At 40.7% G+C, this 16,761-nt stretch overlaps 1 protein-coding gene and 1 long non-coding RNA gene across 2 annotated transcripts; both read right to left on the reverse strand.

Annotated features, from left to right (window-relative positions):
* Window positions 1-3,381: 3,381 nt before the first annotated feature.
* LOC140549569 (cathepsin L-like peptidase) lies at window positions 3,382-9,781 on the reverse strand. Its single transcript, XM_072673315.1, has 8 exons — window positions 9,480-9,781; window positions 7,627-7,769; window positions 6,330-6,524; window positions 5,912-6,103; window positions 5,544-5,709; window positions 5,024-5,132; window positions 4,654-4,755; window positions 3,382-3,706 (listed from the first exon to the last, which is right to left on the reverse strand). The coding sequence occupies exons 1-7, from the start codon at window positions 9,577-9,579 to the stop codon at window positions 4,656-4,658; spliced, it is 1,005 nt and encodes a 334-aa protein (XP_072529416.1). The 5' UTR covers window positions 9,580-9,781; the 3' UTR covers window positions 3,382-3,706; window positions 4,654-4,655.
* A 617-nt stretch (window positions 9,782-10,398) lies between these two features.
* Window positions 10,399-12,712, reverse strand: LOC140549587 (uncharacterized). The gene is made up of 4 exons (XR_011979004.1): window positions 12,593-12,712; window positions 12,017-12,373; window positions 11,359-11,403; window positions 10,399-10,940 (listed from the first exon to the last, which is right to left on the reverse strand). It is a non-coding gene; the product is annotated as an uncharacterized lncRNA (long non-coding RNA).
* Window positions 12,713-16,761: the final 4,049 nt, after the last annotated feature.

Here is a 16,761-nt window from a genome sequence, read left to right on the forward strand (position 1 = left end):
CTGCTTCATTGTGTTTGCAGAACAACTATTGTTGTAGACCTAGCGCCCCCACCTGGACTGCAGGACTACTCACACTGCAACCACATGATCAGTGTCGCTGGCTTTAATGCCTTTAATGTGCTGCACATGGCTTAAAGTTGGAGTGAGCAGTCTGCTGACTGGCCGGTTGAGAAGTGGTTCACGTTACCATAGCAACAAACATAAGAGGCTCTACAGCAGTTGGAAACAGAAGATCAAATAGGAGAGTTTCTTCTACGCCTCTCTGAAAAAACATTTATTATATCTAAAAGGTTTGCAGTGTAGCGCCTGATCATCAGATTCACTCTGACTAAAACCTCACTGGTTCTTATTTAAAATTAATATTATTTCATAAAATGTTATGTTAACATATTTTATCAGTTTTCAACATTTCAAATGTGATATTCATTATGTTTATTTGTTTATATCTTAGTGTTAACAGTGATAACATCTAACAGCTGGTTAGATTTTTCTTTTAGCAGATGCCGGCAAAAAATGGTTTCCTTGCTGTAAATCTAATTTCTGGTCTGCTGCTATAGGTTGGGTTATGCTGATGTGGTGCTGGGTTATTATTATTAGACTATACTCAACTACATGCACACATACATTTTTACATGTATTGCTGCTGGTGCAGTAATGCATAGTGCAGATTACGTTAATGCTCTTTGTATGTTAATACTGCACAGCAAAGTTTGTGAACATGTCAGAATTTTCTAAATGTTTGCATATATTTGGCCAAAATGTTCAGAAGTTCTAAAAGTAGATAAAGATAATCCAAATTAACCAATGTGACAAACATATTAGACCTGGCAATGTATTGAGTAAAATGATCCAACATATCTGTGAATGGCACAAGTGTGTGAATCTTTAGGATTTAAAGATGAAATCAGAATCAGGTGATTTCAATCAATGGTATGACAATCAGTTGTTTGTGGGCACCCTGTTTAATAAAAAAAACCCTCAAATAAGTTGATGCTCATTAGGTTGGAAATGGTTATAAAACCATAGTGTACAAATGGAGGAAATCCTAGACCATTATGACACTCCTCAGGAGTGGTCGAACAACAAAGATCACACCAAGGCATGGAATAGTCTGTAAGGTCACAAAGAAACCCGAAGTAAGTTTGATGCAATTAAAGCCTTCTCACATAGACCAATATTAATGTTCATGATTCCACCATCATGAGAACACTGAACAATAATGGTGCTTGCAAAGAGAAATGGCTTGCAAGGCTTGCTCTCCAAAAAGACCATTGCTGCCCGTCTGCAGTTAGGTAAAGATTACATGGACAAGCCATAAGGCTTCTGAAACAATGTTTTGTGGATGGATGAGACTAAAATAGATCTCTGTGGTTTAAATTAGTGTTATGTTTGGAGAAAGAAAAACGCTGCATTCCAGCATAAAAAACCTTATTTCCAACACAGTGGTGGTAGTATCGGGGTTTGGGCCTGTTTTGCTGCATCCGGGCCAAGACAGCTTGCCATCATAGATGGAACAACAGATTTCAGGAGCTCTAGGTTCTCTAGGCCATTCCCGGCTCAAAAATAGCTCTCACACATGACCAAAAATACCAAACTTTCAGAGCAATCACTCCCAGTGTAAAAACGCCCTTTGACTCACTAGAGAAACAATTTTCACTTCAGGGGTCTGACTCACAGTCAACTGACCACTGGATCTTCCACTGGAAAATTCATAATAATTACAGAATACATTACAGTACACTGAGGCTTACATTAAAACGGGAGATAACTGGTAATTCGTTTCCAAAGACAATATGTATTCAAATAATATTGGGATAAAGGTAAAATAATGATCATGTGATCAATATTGATTTCAGTTTATAATAAGATCAAGAAAATAAATAGAAACTGTATATGTAATATGATTAACATTTTATCTGTAACAAATAAGTATGTTTAAATACAGTTGGTTTTTCTACCAAAATATTGATTATTTAATTAAATAAAAAAGTTATTATTATTATAGTTATAATTATTTAAATACAGTATATCCAGTGACCCTCAGCAAAGCATTCTGGGGAGGTGTTTTTCTGCAGAGTCTACCACAAAAATGTTGTTCAGCCAGTCAGCTTCAGGAAGAGCATGTGTGAAGGCTAGCAGCTCCAAGCTAGAATTGATCATAGAGCTGCTTTCACATGCATCTCCAATAGAGTGTAAATTCTACACAGTGCTGATATTTGAGTCTTTCCTCTGGTCAGTGTCCTGTTGCTGTACCTGTGCTTTTGCTCTGCTGAAATAAAGCTTCATTTTGGACACTGTGTGTTCTTTTATTGGAATGAATGCTCATTATCAGTGTTGGTAGAGAGTGTGTTTAGCTGCAGATTCAGTGCAGTGCTGTGTGTGTTGTGCTTGAGTGAGTTTGGCTGAATGAAGCTGAACATCTGGTGAAAGTGCTGCTCTATTCTGGGAGAAAGAGGACGACTCAGGCCTGTTTATTTTTATGTATTTGTAGAGAGATGGGAGGTCTGCCTTCTATCTTTATTGTTGCTTATTACTATAACTTCATCAACTTAGACAAGTGTGATACACCAAGGGCACTAAAATATGCAGTGTTTGCTGTATTGGCCTTGATAACCAGTGTAACTAAACTTATAATAACTTAAAAAAATAATATGTTTTATTGTTTATTGTTATATTTATATATATTTGATCTACTTAACAAAATATTGTTATTCTGTTTTCTACAAAGATAATTATTCATCATGTTAAATCCTAAAGAATCCCCTCACAGGACTACTGAAGTACTGGGTTAAGGTTAATGCAGTTTCCATGAATAGGACCACCTAGAGACACCTTTAAAACTAACAAGACATAAAAGTCCATATTTCCTACCTACATTGTGCTAATCAGAAGCTTTTCTATCAACTAAAAATAACCTTGTCTTGCATTTTTCTTGAGCTCCACTATTTGTGTGGTTTATATATATGTTCTATATATAGTATAATTTTTACACAACCGATTTCCAACCTCTCTTTATGTATTAGAATTAAACAGTTTGTTTCTGCCACTGCACCTCTAAGACATGATAAATAATAATTGAATTTTGTTTTTATTGGCTGCCCTTTACTGTACCTGATTCAAAAAGTACTCCTGAGAACTGTGGTATGAGTGGGCGGAGATAAACTATGATAGACTAAATAGGCGGGGATATGTATTAGACGTGTATTAAACCTTTAACAGTGTTTCTTTTAGTTCATTTAAATTTCTATTATTTCAAAATAGTAAGGGGAATTAGTTGTGACATTTACAGTTAGTTTACTGGGGGAACAAAAAACTGAATATTGGTGAATTTAAACTACAGCCATTACCAAAGCCAATACACATTTTTAAATGCTGCTTTTTATTGTGTTTTGTAGCAGTATTGCAGAGTATCATGAATGAGGTTACATGCTTTCATGCTGTGCAGAAGTGTGCACTGTACACTGTGGCAAATGCACCACCACTATTCTAAACCTTTTTAAAACTCAATTCCTAAGGCATGGAAAAGCAGTAGCTGTAGAAATACAAAATGGAAAAAAAGATAAAAAATATAATCTCTTTACAGCAGCTTTTCACAGAACTGCGGGGGGAGGTAAACCTGTTTAATGTAGATGATCAAGTTGAGCATGCCAGTGTTTAGACTAAAGCCTCCTCCCAGAGATTCATCAGCAGTTTGGATCTCTCCCATCTAAAAATGAAAATGAAAATATTTCTGACTGATTACAACAGCACTCCTAATCTTGTTCAGACATGCAACAAATTGAAAATGAAGACACCTTGCAGATCTTTTTGATCTTCATTTGATCAATATCAAAAATTGATATTTTTCAAAAATAATTGTAAAATATCAAAACAATAACTAAACATATAAACTAATGTTTAAATACAACTAAACCAACATCATTCATAAAATGTATTTAATAGAAATGCAATTTTCTTATGAGGAAAAGGGATAGTCCACCCTATGTCATAAAAGCTGATATTAAATCACCTAACAGCCTCATAATAGGATTACAGATCACTATAATAGTAGAATACTGTATAAATTAGGGAAATAAAAGCAGTAGTTTATGTGAAGTGCTTGATCAAAGCCTGAACATTTAACCCTTCAGTTATGTTGACCTGTTTCAAAGTAAAAAAAAACAGGAAAAAACTTTTTAAGGTCTACTGCCTTTAGGCTAGCCAAGAAAGTGCCTCTAAAGTAGCAAAATATTGTGTGATTACACTCGTGGGAACGCATAGTTTTCAGTGTTCTGAATTACTGTAAACTTCAGTACTCAAGCTACAGCTCAACATGAAAATGTCTCTTCAATGTTTTTAGTAATAACCTCAATTATTATGCAGTTTGTATAGTTGTACAATTCCTTGCAAACTCTGCACTACCCTGCAAGCTACCGCTACTTATCCTAGTATTTGTGTGTATGTGAGTATATATATGTATATTTCTTTGCTTATTATATGTGCATAGGTCACTACACCACTTTGGCATAGTAGCAACTTCATCACAGCTGACCATTGTAATTTTCAAACGTCATCTGAACTCAAAACTGAAAACCTTAAATTGTGGTTCTCCTGGAGCATCTATAAAGTAGTAGAAGGTAGAAGGTAATGTAAGTCTGCCGTAATTATGTATACCTTTAAACAAAAGGAAAGCTGGCTCTTGTGGCAATACCACACTGGTTGTCCTTGTTCCTGGACATCTTAATGTAGCCTCCTACACCCCACTGAACACCCCAGCTGCAGAATAAATGAATGTTAGTGGGATGTGTAGTGCACTTATCCTTCATGAGTTAAATAAGTCACAGCCTCTACAAAGACACACTTCTGCACACTTACTCTTTATTTACTGAATTTAACATTTTGGGAAAAAATAAAACATCTATATAAAATTATGTTATTATGCCACATTTTATGTTTTATTTATAAGCTTTACTCATCCTATTATCATTCCAGTCAGAGTCTATGTTACATTTTTTAATTGTGTTTAATTAGCAATTTTGTTTACCTGTTCTTGACCAGCCAGTAGTCCCGGCCGGCACTGTCAGAGCCGTAACCAATAACCAGCACAGAGAGATTCACGTCGTAGCTGCTACAGTTGGGCTCATTGTAAATACCTGCAATCAGGCAGTTTATCAACAATTAAATCTTATGAACGCTTAGAAGTTGTTACTGTCCTTTTGCTGCAGTATTTTTCACTTTCACCTTCAGTGCATATTAATACTTTAGTATAATAATATTTCTAATTTAGTTAAAAACGCAAAACAACTGGAACAAGTCACAGGCTGTATGGTTGCTGTAATAGACCACAAATCCCTTGGTGCTTGGACTCTCACTTTAACATCTCTTCTACTTGCAAACACACTCTTGATTCAATCTGCACATTCGATAGAGGTGAGAAATAATAACAATAAAAAACTAAATCATAGATATGTGTTGAATCAAAAAGGCTAACACATCAGACAACAGCAAACCCCACCACCCTAACCAAGAGCAAGGAGTTTAATTCAGTGTGTTTGAATGATCACCTGACTGATAGAGCAGGAAGGTCTTTTTGGAGGCATCTATGACTGCAGAGATGGGTCCAATTGCAGTAACAGCTTTCTGCAGAACACCCTCATCCTCATTGGGCAAGTATTGAAAGCCACGGCAGGTAGCCGAATGATACTGTGGGTTAAACATGCACATCCCCTCCTGAAGAGAGACAGGAACAACCATGATAGGCTAAACGATAGCAGGATTTTTTTTTCAAAACCATTGTAACATAAAACATAGGAAATATGTCCTGTTTCATTTTACAATTTCTGGGTGGTAGTGTTTGTGTGTGTATAGTCTTCGCCCTACCAGCGCTGGCAGCATTGTGTGATGATAGCAATAATCAGTAGAGTGGGCTCACCCTGCCTGTGTATGGATAGGAGTCCCCTGTCTGCAGGCCACCATTGGAATTGACATACTGGAAGGCCATTTCCACTGAACCATCACTACAGCCTTCATTTCCTTGAAGCCAAGAGCAGTCAATCAGCTGTTGTTCACTCAGAGGTACAAGCTTCCTTGTCTTTCTGAACATCTGACCTTCTAGAGCCCCCGTCTGACAGCAACGGATGATGGAAAACAAAGGAGAACACAGAATTTTCTAAATATTTCTTTACTTTATATTTACAGATTATATAACGCTTTTATTGACTCAAATCAAAGTCAAATCATTTAAAATCAATTAAATCGAATTAAATTTACACATCAAGCCTCTAAACTGAGTTTTCTCAGGTTATCCTTCCATCCTTTTCTCCCTCTTTGTCTGTTCTGCTGTAACTCACCGCACTGAAGGCCCAGCTGGAGCTACAATGACTTTGGTTTTTAACTGGGGTCACGTAGCCTGCAGCCACCCAGTCCACAGAGCTGGGTAGACCAACACCTTCTTTCTGTCGGAGGAATGAAGATCCCCTGTGGGTCCTGCTCCTGTTGAAGGTTCTAACGCTGCTCTTGAACATCTGTTTGTGCTCCTGGTCGTTCTGTTGGAAAGAGAAAGAGACAGATATCCTTAATATGTTTTTGTGGAATTTTCATGGCACATTTCTAAGAATAGAAATGGTGTGACCTGGATATGGGCTAAAGATAAAACATCTATCATCACCTTTAGTGCATGGCCTTAACACAATAAAATCTTTTTATTTTCAAGCCTGAGATTATTTTTAAGATGTGCTTTATAACCAAACTATTGCAGCTCCCCATCATTTTGTTACAAATTTAGTTTTTCTTTTCTCTCTGAAGGACAACAGTAAAGGTTTAGACTTCACCATGCTCTGCCCACAGTGGGTTCTATGCTTGGGTGTTGTGTGTGTTTAATTAGATTGTATGTATGTATTATGTATGTATTATGTGTATGTATTAATGTATGTATTAATTAGACCTGGGAAGCCATAAAAAAAAACAATCGTGTTGTGTTTACACTAAGCAATAGTCATTCTTTGAGCAGCTTAAATAATCTATACTAACTCAATAATTACATAATCTATACACATATATAAAGCATGTATAATATATCCAAGGGAGGCTAACTTTTGTAATAGTAGTGGAACACTTGGTGCTCCCTTATGCTCCATCTAAGAGAGGTTCTGCATTAAGGAGAAGAACCATTTAACCAGGCAAATGAACATCATTTACAATTACAGCATTTATCTGATGCTGATGCAAGTGAATCATGTTACACAGGTAGGAGAATGTAGAGTTAGAAGTCTTATCCACGGACTAATATTGATGTAGTGTGGTGTGGTTACCCAGTCAGGTAACTGAATCCTAGTCTGTGCTAAGAAAGGCAGTGTTGTTACCCACTACACTATACCAACCTCACTGGTAATATTATTTATTTACAACCTTTTTTTTTATTTAAAACCTTTAAAACATGAATAAAATCGGTCAGTTTGAAATGTTAGGAGTTTAGCTTGAAAAACAATGAATATAAGTTTTTAATTTTGATTGGTTTTACCGGTCAGGTGCAGAGTAAGTGAGTTAGTGTGGATTTAAATGTGTTAGTGTGTATGTGTGTGTGTGTGTGTGTGTGTGTGTGTGTGTCTATGTGTGTGTGTGTGTGTGTGTGTGTGTGTATGCTCTTACCATGTCTGCAAAGTGGGTCATGTCCAGTCTGAAACTTTTGAGGCCCTGGTCAGCCAGCATGTTGTGTTCCAGGACCAGCTTACGATTGGTCAGCCAGATCATCTTCCTCTGAGACTCTTCTTCCTCTGAGGAATAGATCTTACCTAAAAAACACAGTTGGTTCAATATTTGGCTGAAGAGATGTTCAAAATGAGTTAATGTTCAATAGAACACTGAGATCCTGGGAAAATATTACATGTAAAGGCCATAAAAAGCTTCTAGCTCAGATACTATAAATGATTTGACTGTATCTGTGGGCTCAATTTACAACTTTTAATTATGTTGCCGGTGTAGCATAGTGGGCAACAACAGACTAGGGTTCGATTCCCCTCCCAGGCAAGCACATCACTCCACATAATTAAGAGTTCTTGGGTAAGACTCTACATTCTCCTACCTGTGTAACATGAGACATTGTAAGTCAAGGTAAGACATTGATAACAGCATTAAATTCATACTATAAATTATAATCATTAGTCATTTGGAATAATGACTATTTTTTCTGCCTTCTTGGATTCTAATGTAGCCAGATAGCCAGGACAGGTCATGAAAGGTGATTAAATATTTTTGTACAATTATTTTTATTATCAGTTGTCATGAGGATTTATGAGCCTGAAAATCCTGAAAATGAAATGAAAGTAAAAGTAGTTGGATTTAAAAAAATAAGTATGTAACCTGACACTCCCTCACCCTACTGAGCAAAGTGACATGTGGACCATATCCAGCCAGCTTAGATCATGTTATCACACACTTTTAAATTGTCTGGGTTTTTTTCATGGCTGAACTGACAACAAACCACGACTGGGAATAATTGTATTTTTGGGGGAGAATTTTACAGAAACTTAGATGAGTGAGATGAGTTGGTCTCTCTCAGAGAGCAGGCAGTACAGTCACAGTGCAAAACAAGAACAGCATATCTGTGTAGAACCACTACCTTTACTGAAGAATGCCTGAACAACCTGTTTTTATGAGTGAGTAGGACAATTGTACAATGTAGGACTATCCAGTAAACTGGCTCAAGGACTGCATTGTCTGTGCAATGTCTGCATTATGTATCTATGTTATGTTGTTTTTTTTATAAATATGTGAACATGTGAATAAAACAACTGTAATTAATTGCAGTTGTGATTGGCTACACATGGACTCTATATTAACAATACTGTAGGTTTCAGGTTTGTACACTCTGCACTCTGCAGGCAGTCAGGACATTCATCTCGGAGTGACGCAAAATATTACTGAAACAAAAAGAAATGGACTTTCTTCGGCCAACATAGAAATTTGGTGGTATCACCATTATGGTGGGATCATAATTTTGGGGATATCAGCTTTGTAGATTCAAATCTCTTCTTCAGAGGGGTGGATAATGAGTCAGGTTAGAAGAGGTTCAGCTTCTCTTTTTCCCCACCACACAGCTTTGAAGAAGACAACACACCTGATTTCTCTCTCTCTCTCTCTCTCTCTCTCTCTCTCTCTTTCTAGTGCCCCATTAACTAGTTCTCCCCGGTAAATACATAGGAACACTAAACTATGTACAGATAGTTTCATAAATTTATTTTGCCCCCACAGATACACTATACTGAATAAACGAACCACCAACAATAACATATAAATTATTAATAAAGGATTTATATATAATATACTCACAGATTTAGATTTAGATAAACATCACTTTCCTTTATCGCAGTTATTTTACTGTATCTGGTTTTATATATTTGACTGGAATGAAACCAATTAAACCACTTTCCTCCATGTGAAGTCAGGGTTTAGGTAGAACAGTATATTTATTAAAGTGTGGAAAAGTTAAAGAAGGTTCTCACCAAACTTTAGCTTCCATTCCTGAAACTCCAGATCCTCCAGAGAGACACTGGCTGCAGCAGCCACGGCCACCAGAGTAGCCACAGTGACCATAACCCTCATTCTGCAGAGTTAGAAGAAAGCTCTGTGTGTGTGTTGGAGTGTGTGTGTGGGAGTCAGACAGGTAAACCGAATAACAGATTTGCTTTGTTACCTTTGTACAAGTTCTGCAGTGCCTCCTCCCCACTGATGATCACATTACTTTACAAAGGTTTTACACTAAAAAAAATACATAAGCAAAACCAGTATGTCTGTCTCAGGTATGTTTCCGTGTGTGTATGTGTGTGTGTGTGTGTGTGTGTGTGTGTGTGTGTGTGTGTGTGTGGTGTTAGGGTATTCCTACAAGTTCTACAGTCGATCACTGCTGATTCCAGTCCTTTACAAAAGAAAAACTAAAATACAAAAACAAAACCAGTTTGTCAGTCTTACTGTCTGTTTCCGTGTGTGTGTGTGTGTTTCTGTGTGAGTTTGTGTTTTGTACATCTATAAGATAAATAGATAAAACAACACAAAATAAAAGATACTCTAAGAAACCTGCAAATCAGAGCAGGACAACAGCAGAGAAAATTACAATTCAATTACAATTTAAACAGGAAAACAACCATTTCAGTGGTCTGTAAGTCATCATGGTGCTGTGCATTTACACTAGGCTGATTTTAGATTTATTGTTGACTTTGGTTGGTTTCGACACACAGGAATTCAAAAGTTGTCCATTCCGAGGCAAGAATGGAGGTTTTTATGACATATTTCTCTAGACATCAAACACGTATCAAAGCAAGGCCTTACCAATGGTGAAATTGGGTTGTTGGCATTATTATAAATATCACTACAACTGACAGTGTGGTAGTGAGTTCATCACAAAGAGACATTACACAACCCAAGTCAAGCTTCCAGTGTTGTTTTATTAATGCAACAAAAGTAACACAGCTACCATTCACCATTTCAGAAAGAAGTTAAAAGCAGTACAACTATATAATGACTATATTAGCCCTGTAGCTTATCTGCAGAAGCTCAAATCAGGACCTTTTGAGTGCAAAGCCAATCAGATTACACACAAAACTCCTTTACATCTGTATATAACAATAATCCATTCACATATTTACAAAAGGTCTTACAAGATCTAATAAACAAGTGTATACAACGCCATGATTTCATTGAAGAGGTTAAAAAGTAAGTATATTCTCATACAGATTCTCATCAGATCCCCAAATCTTTGATTTGCCCTTGAATAATGTGAGACCACAGTGCAGTTTTTCATCTCTTAAAAGAGCGACGTTGGGCAGATTGTATTCCGGCTGCCCAGCCAGACCGCCAGGCTCGTTGGTGGATCACCTTGCCAACAACTATTGAAGCCAGGAGAAAGACCAGAGCAACGGCACCAACCCCAATCAACATCAGCGCTCTTTCAACCATACTTACACCATCTAGAAACACAGAGTGAGAAAAACTGTTGAACAGGTTGGTGTGATGAAGTGACTGAAGCCACAAAAAAAATTACCTGTTACAATACCTGTTATTCCTGGTACAGCCACTAGAGTCCTAAAATGCCTTTGTATGGCAGAGGTTCCCAGCCCTGCTCTTGGAGATCTACTCATCCTTCAGAGTTCAGTTCCATCCCATATCTAACCCACCCACCCCACCACACTTAAACCTTAAATACCCAGGACCATTGCTGGGTCAAAGCTTTAAATAATAATAATTTATTCAGTTTAATCAGTACATTAAATACTTTTTCCATGTATTCACTAAACAATAACACAAGCCAGGAGTATGTGAGCATTAGCAGGTGCTTTAATTTAATTAAGTGTCAAAGTAAACAGCCTTGCTTTTGACAGGTCTTACCTGCATTTTCTGCTTCTTCCTTTTGTGACTTTTGGTCTTGTGCACCTGAATATAAAATTATTAATTAATCATTTATAATTAATAAGTTACTATGTAATAATCAAACATGTGGTGAACAACTGGGTTAAACACCAGGGGCTGAACAAAATGCAACACAGAATTTGTCCTTCTCTACAAGGTAAATGCAAACCTTTCAACAGGAAGTTTAGTCTAGACATCAACCTCATTACTGAAATGAAAACCTTTCATCTTTCTCTAAACTATCAATAAAAAATATGAAAGCTGATGAAAGTTCATCAGCTGATGTGTAAATCGCTGTGTGGATGGCTTTATTTATTGTTGGTTTAACTTATTTAAATATACCAATACCATGTACATCTTTAAAATTATCATTCAAGTAACTGATGTGGTCAAAATGTGGTATTTGACCAGAAAAGACATTTAACTATATGGTAGTGAGACTTATAAATGCTACAGGTTGAGCTAATTGAGCTTATTCATTTATTTAAAATATTTTGAGATGGTTTTCCATTAAAAACCATCTCAAATTAACAGTTTATTGGTTTATTGGTTATCTTTAGCACTTGCAAAGTTCTGGGTAGCAAACTATTTATTTACATAAACTACCAAACTACCAAAATAAAGAAATACCACAAACCTCGCAGCTGCAGTCTGATCGGTCTTGCAAAGCGCAGCTGAGACCATTCAGCTTTAGTCCCACAGAAATAAAGTCCCAGGTCATCCATTCCTACCTCCTTGACTGTCAGACTGGCCATGGTAATCTTACTGTCTGCCGTCAGGACCAAACGATGTTCATCTTTGTTGTAGGAATAAGGAAGGCTTTTTTGGGTTCGAGTTTTCTCAGCTAATATCAGCAGGGTTAGTTCCCCTAGCCTAGAGTTCAGACGATACCAGGCCACCTCGTACTTTCCAGTGATGTTGCAGCTCATAGTGATATTGTCATACAGTCGAACAGTCTTTGTCTGGGAGGATGCCAAATCTAAATTTGATGTGTCTAAAAGAAAGGGGTCAATAATGTAATAATTTATGTAAAGAATTACTTTTTAACAATTCAGTGTTAATTGATAATGTATTATTTGTTATCGAATTGCTTGATTCATATGATATTAAGATATTGATATAAGATATATACTGAGCTAAATGTATTTGTTGATAGCTCTAATCATCATAGTCAAAGTTAATAAAATCAGAAAAAAATGTAAAATAGACATACCAGCAGAAGCTGCATGTTCATAAAACATGAGAAGGAAGAGTAAAAACATGTCCATTGTGTGTGTTCAGAGCAAACTAAAACGTTACTGTCATCGCAGACCCTGCAGAACGTAAAAGGTTCCTGCCTTCCAGGAAACATTTTTTCTTGAGAACCAAAGAGACACATTTTGACATCTGTGGTTTTGTTTTGCAGAGCTTTTTTCCCCACTCAGAGTGTACTTCGGTGGCTGCTGTTTAATGATTTTTCCCCTACTACTATTACTGAATGTCAACAGTGCATTTAAACAGACTTTCCTTTGCATGTTTCACAAATATTCACTCACTAGCTAATGGGTTCCTGTGCACTAAGTAGATCTAAAGAAAGGATGTGATGATCAGCTAAAAAACAAAAGGTCTTCGATTAAGCAGGATGTGGTTTGGGCCTGCATACACAAACAAAAAGGGACTATACACATGTGATCAAGCACGGCTTCATGTGTGCACAAATGTTCCTGCAGTTACCTACAGGAAATGCTTACAGATGCAGACAACGAAGCCATTGTAAAAGGTTACACCATGAGATCTTATTATTAACTGGTCAAACATAGACATTTGAGACATTAGAGACATTTCAGAAAAAAGTGCTTTGCTATGATCAACTCTCAGGTTCCCAACTCTCTCTCTATAATTTACAGTAAACATAGTAAGAAGTAGCAGTAGTACAGAACTTCAAGGCACTAACATACAAACAAATGTAATTTGTACCTATAACGACTCCGCCCACCCAGGCCATTGCCTATTCTCACAGCTGGCCAGCAACAGGAGGTACAGAGGCATAGAACTAATCCAGAACTAGCTTTCGAAAACGACAAAAAGATCACCACATCCAAAGAAGAAGAGCACCTGTGTCTGTGGTTGAGGGCGCTAAATCTATAACATCCCCACAAACGTCTCCTGTGTGTCACGTCTCCCTCTGTACCCCTTGATTGCCTGGACTCCAAGTCCCAGAATCCCTTACCTTGTGACATCACTACCTCATCATCCACCACAACCAATCAGAGACTGTTTCCCCGCTCAAAATCACTGGAATACTGATCTGCTGCACCTGTTCACAGTTATTCTGTTTGCATATATACTGTAACATGGCGCTCACTTACAGCGGGGTTTGAACCCAGGCCGCCGTGTTGGCGGGCCGGCACGCTACTGAGTGAGCTACCACGATCACGTGACCAACAGGCCCAAGTGCAGAGTCTTTAATCTTAGAGCAGGTAAAACGGAAATGAAAAACAAAGCCTCTCGGACTCGAACCCAGGCTGCCACGTCGCAAGACTGAAAACAGCCAATAAATGAAACTTAAAAAGGGATGGGTTTAATAAACAAACAAAGGACGCCAGGGGAGAACTGGCTACCTCTTTAACACTAGAGGGAAATACAACTAAGGGCAAAAGGATCTCCCAAAAGAAACCAGAAAACTGAGAAGTTACAGGGAAGGCAGACACTCCTGCCTTCCTCTGTAAAACTAGTGTATGTGTGCAAACACGCGCACACACACACACACACACACACACACACACGGGCACACACACCAGGGAAGACAGACACTCCTGCCTTCCTCTGGTACACGAGTGTATGAGTGCTACACGCACACACACACAGACACACACACACTGCACAGACACACACACTGCACTGACACCGGGAGAGAGACTCGGGAGACAGACTGGGGAGAGACACATGAAGGGGAGTGACACACACTCAGCCTTCACCTCGAGATCTACACAGGCACACAGACACACACACCACCAGAATCAAAAGATCCAGCAGTGGGGCAACTGGATCTGTGTGCCTATAGCCTACTGCCCAGGTGTAGGGAATTGGGCTCAATCACTAGCTGGGGTGACTCGGGGCCTCCCCCTGGTGGCAGGAGGAGGCCTTGCCCTAGATCTACCCCTTACAGGACCCCCCCCCCCCCGGAGGGGCGGCACCCGACGTCCCCAACCCAGCAGCACGGTCCCGACGAAATGCCCGGACAAGCCCAGGATCCAGAATGTGGCGGGAGGGCACCCAGGACCGCTCCTCCGGGCCATAACCCTCCCAGTCCACTAGGTACTGGAGCCCGCCTCGGACCCGCCGGACGTCCAGAAGGCGCTTGACAGTGTATGCTGGCGCACCGCCAACTGTACACGGGCCCGGCGGATCGGTGGAACCCACGGAACACAAGGCCCGGCTTGAGGCAGGACACGTGGAAGGTGGAGTTAACGCGCATCGAAGGGGGAAGGGCAAGGCGGTAGGCAACAGGATTGACCCGCCGAAGGATCTTGAATGGCCCGATGTAACGAGGAGCCAGCTTGCGGGGGGCACCACGTAAGGGCAGATCCTTGGCTGAAAGCCAAACCCGTTGCCCAGGGCGATAAGTGGGAGCCGGCAACTGCCTCCTGTCAGCGTAGCTTTCTGAGCAGCTGCCGCATACAGAAGGGACTTGCGGGCCTTCTGCCAGGTCTTACGGCAGCGCCTGACTAGCAGTTCTGCTGAACGAACATGGGCGGAGCATATCCATACTGGCACTCAAAGGGGGACATTCCCAGGGATGAGTGCCAGAGGGTGTTATGTGCATACTCCGCCCAAATGAGTTGATCAGACCAGGTAGACGGGGAGGAGGAGGCCAGACAGCGGAGGGTGCGCTCCAGGTCTTGATTGACCCTCTCTGTCTGGCCATTAGACTGGGGGTGAATACCAGACGAGAGGCTGGCCTCTGCACCCAACAGTCGACAAAAGGCCCCCCAGAACCGGCTGGTAAATTGAGGCCCACGGTCTGACACAATGTCGGAGGGGAGTCCGTGAACCCGGACCACCTGGTTGAGCACCAGCTCGGCCGTCTCCTTAGCGGTTGGCAGCTTTGGGAGAGCCACAAAGCAGCCAGCCTTGAAGAACCGGTCCACAATGACTAGAATCACCGTGTTGCCATGTGACCGGGGCAACCCAGTGATAAAGTCAAGGGACAGGTGGGACCAAGGACATGAGGGGACGGCCAACGGAAGTAGTAGACCAGTGGGCCTGGTTCTGGGGTCTTTACATTGGGAGCACACCAAACATGAGGCTACATGAGCTCGTACGTCTCGTTCCATGCGGGGCCACCAAAACCGCCGCCGCAGAAGCTCTGGTCCTGTGCTGCCTGGGAGGACGCATGGCCCCACTGAAGCACCCGTTCCCTTACAGGCCCGGGTACGTAAAGCCGATCGGACGGGCGCCACGATCCGGGTTTTGGGGACTATAGTCGTGGGTGTGTTTGATTGAGGAGGGGGATCCCACTGGCGAGAGAGAGCATTGGGCTTGGTGTTCTTCGAGTCCGGTCGGAATGACAGTATGAAATCAAACCGAGTGAAGAACAATCCCCACCTGGCCTGGCGCGGATTAAGACGTTTGGCCTGCTGGATGTAGGCCAAATTCTTGTGGTCCGTCCAGACCAGAAAGGGATGTTTTGCTCCCTCAAGCCAGTGTCTCCACTCCTCCAGCGCCAGCTTTACTGCAAGCAGTTCACGGTCACCCACATCATAGTTCCGTTCCGCAGGGGTGAGGCGGTGAGAGAAGTAGGCACAGGGGTGCAGCTTCTGGCCAGGACCAGACCGCTGGGAGAGGACAGCCCCCACGCCTACTTCAGAGGCATCCACCTCTACAAGGAACGGGAGTTCTGGGTCAGGCAATTGGAGAACTGGGGCCGTGGTCAACAGGCGCCTTAGCGTGTCGAACGCCTCCTGGGCTTCCGTAGACCAGACGAACCTCCCTGATGTTTTTCTTGTTAAGGCGGTCAAAGGGGCTGCCACGGAGCCAAAATTCCTCACAAACCTCCGGAAGAAATTGGCGAACCCCAGGAAGCGTTGGACTAGGCGCAAAGAGGTTGGACGTGGCCAGTTTTCCACGGCCTTGATTTTGGCCGGGTCCATGCGCAGGGTATTGTGGGACACAACAAAGCCCAGAAAGGAGATTGTCTGCGCATGGAAATGGGATTTCTCTAATTTCACAAACAGGTGGTTCTCCAGGAGCAATTGGAGAACCCGGCGGACGTGGGTGATGTGTTCGTCTACAGACCTACTATAGATGAGGATATCATCTAAGTATACGAACACGTACCTGTCCAATGCCTCCCTGAGGACCTTGTTGATGTAGCGCTGGAAGACGGCGGGTGCGTTCATC

Source organism: Salminus brasiliensis, chromosome 2 (assembly GCF_030463535.1).
Source record: "Salminus brasiliensis chromosome 2, fSalBra1.hap2, whole genome shotgun sequence".
Classification (NCBI taxonomy): Eukaryota; Metazoa; Chordata; class Actinopteri; order Characiformes; family Bryconidae; genus Salminus; species Salminus brasiliensis.

Coding starts and splice junctions, on each gene's coding strand:
- LOC140549569 (XM_072673315.1), bottom strand. CDS start 9,579: ATGAGGGTTATGGTCACTGTGGCTACTCTGGTGGCCGTGGCTGCTGCA. Junction 7,770..9,479: donor GGAATGGAAGCTAAAGTTTG/GTGAGAACCTTC, acceptor TGTGTTTTTTAG/GTAAGATCTATTCCTCAGAG. Junction 4,756..5,023: donor TACTGGCTGGTCAAGAACAG/GTAAACAAAATT, acceptor TTTATTCTGCAG/CTGGGGTGTTCAGTGGGGTG.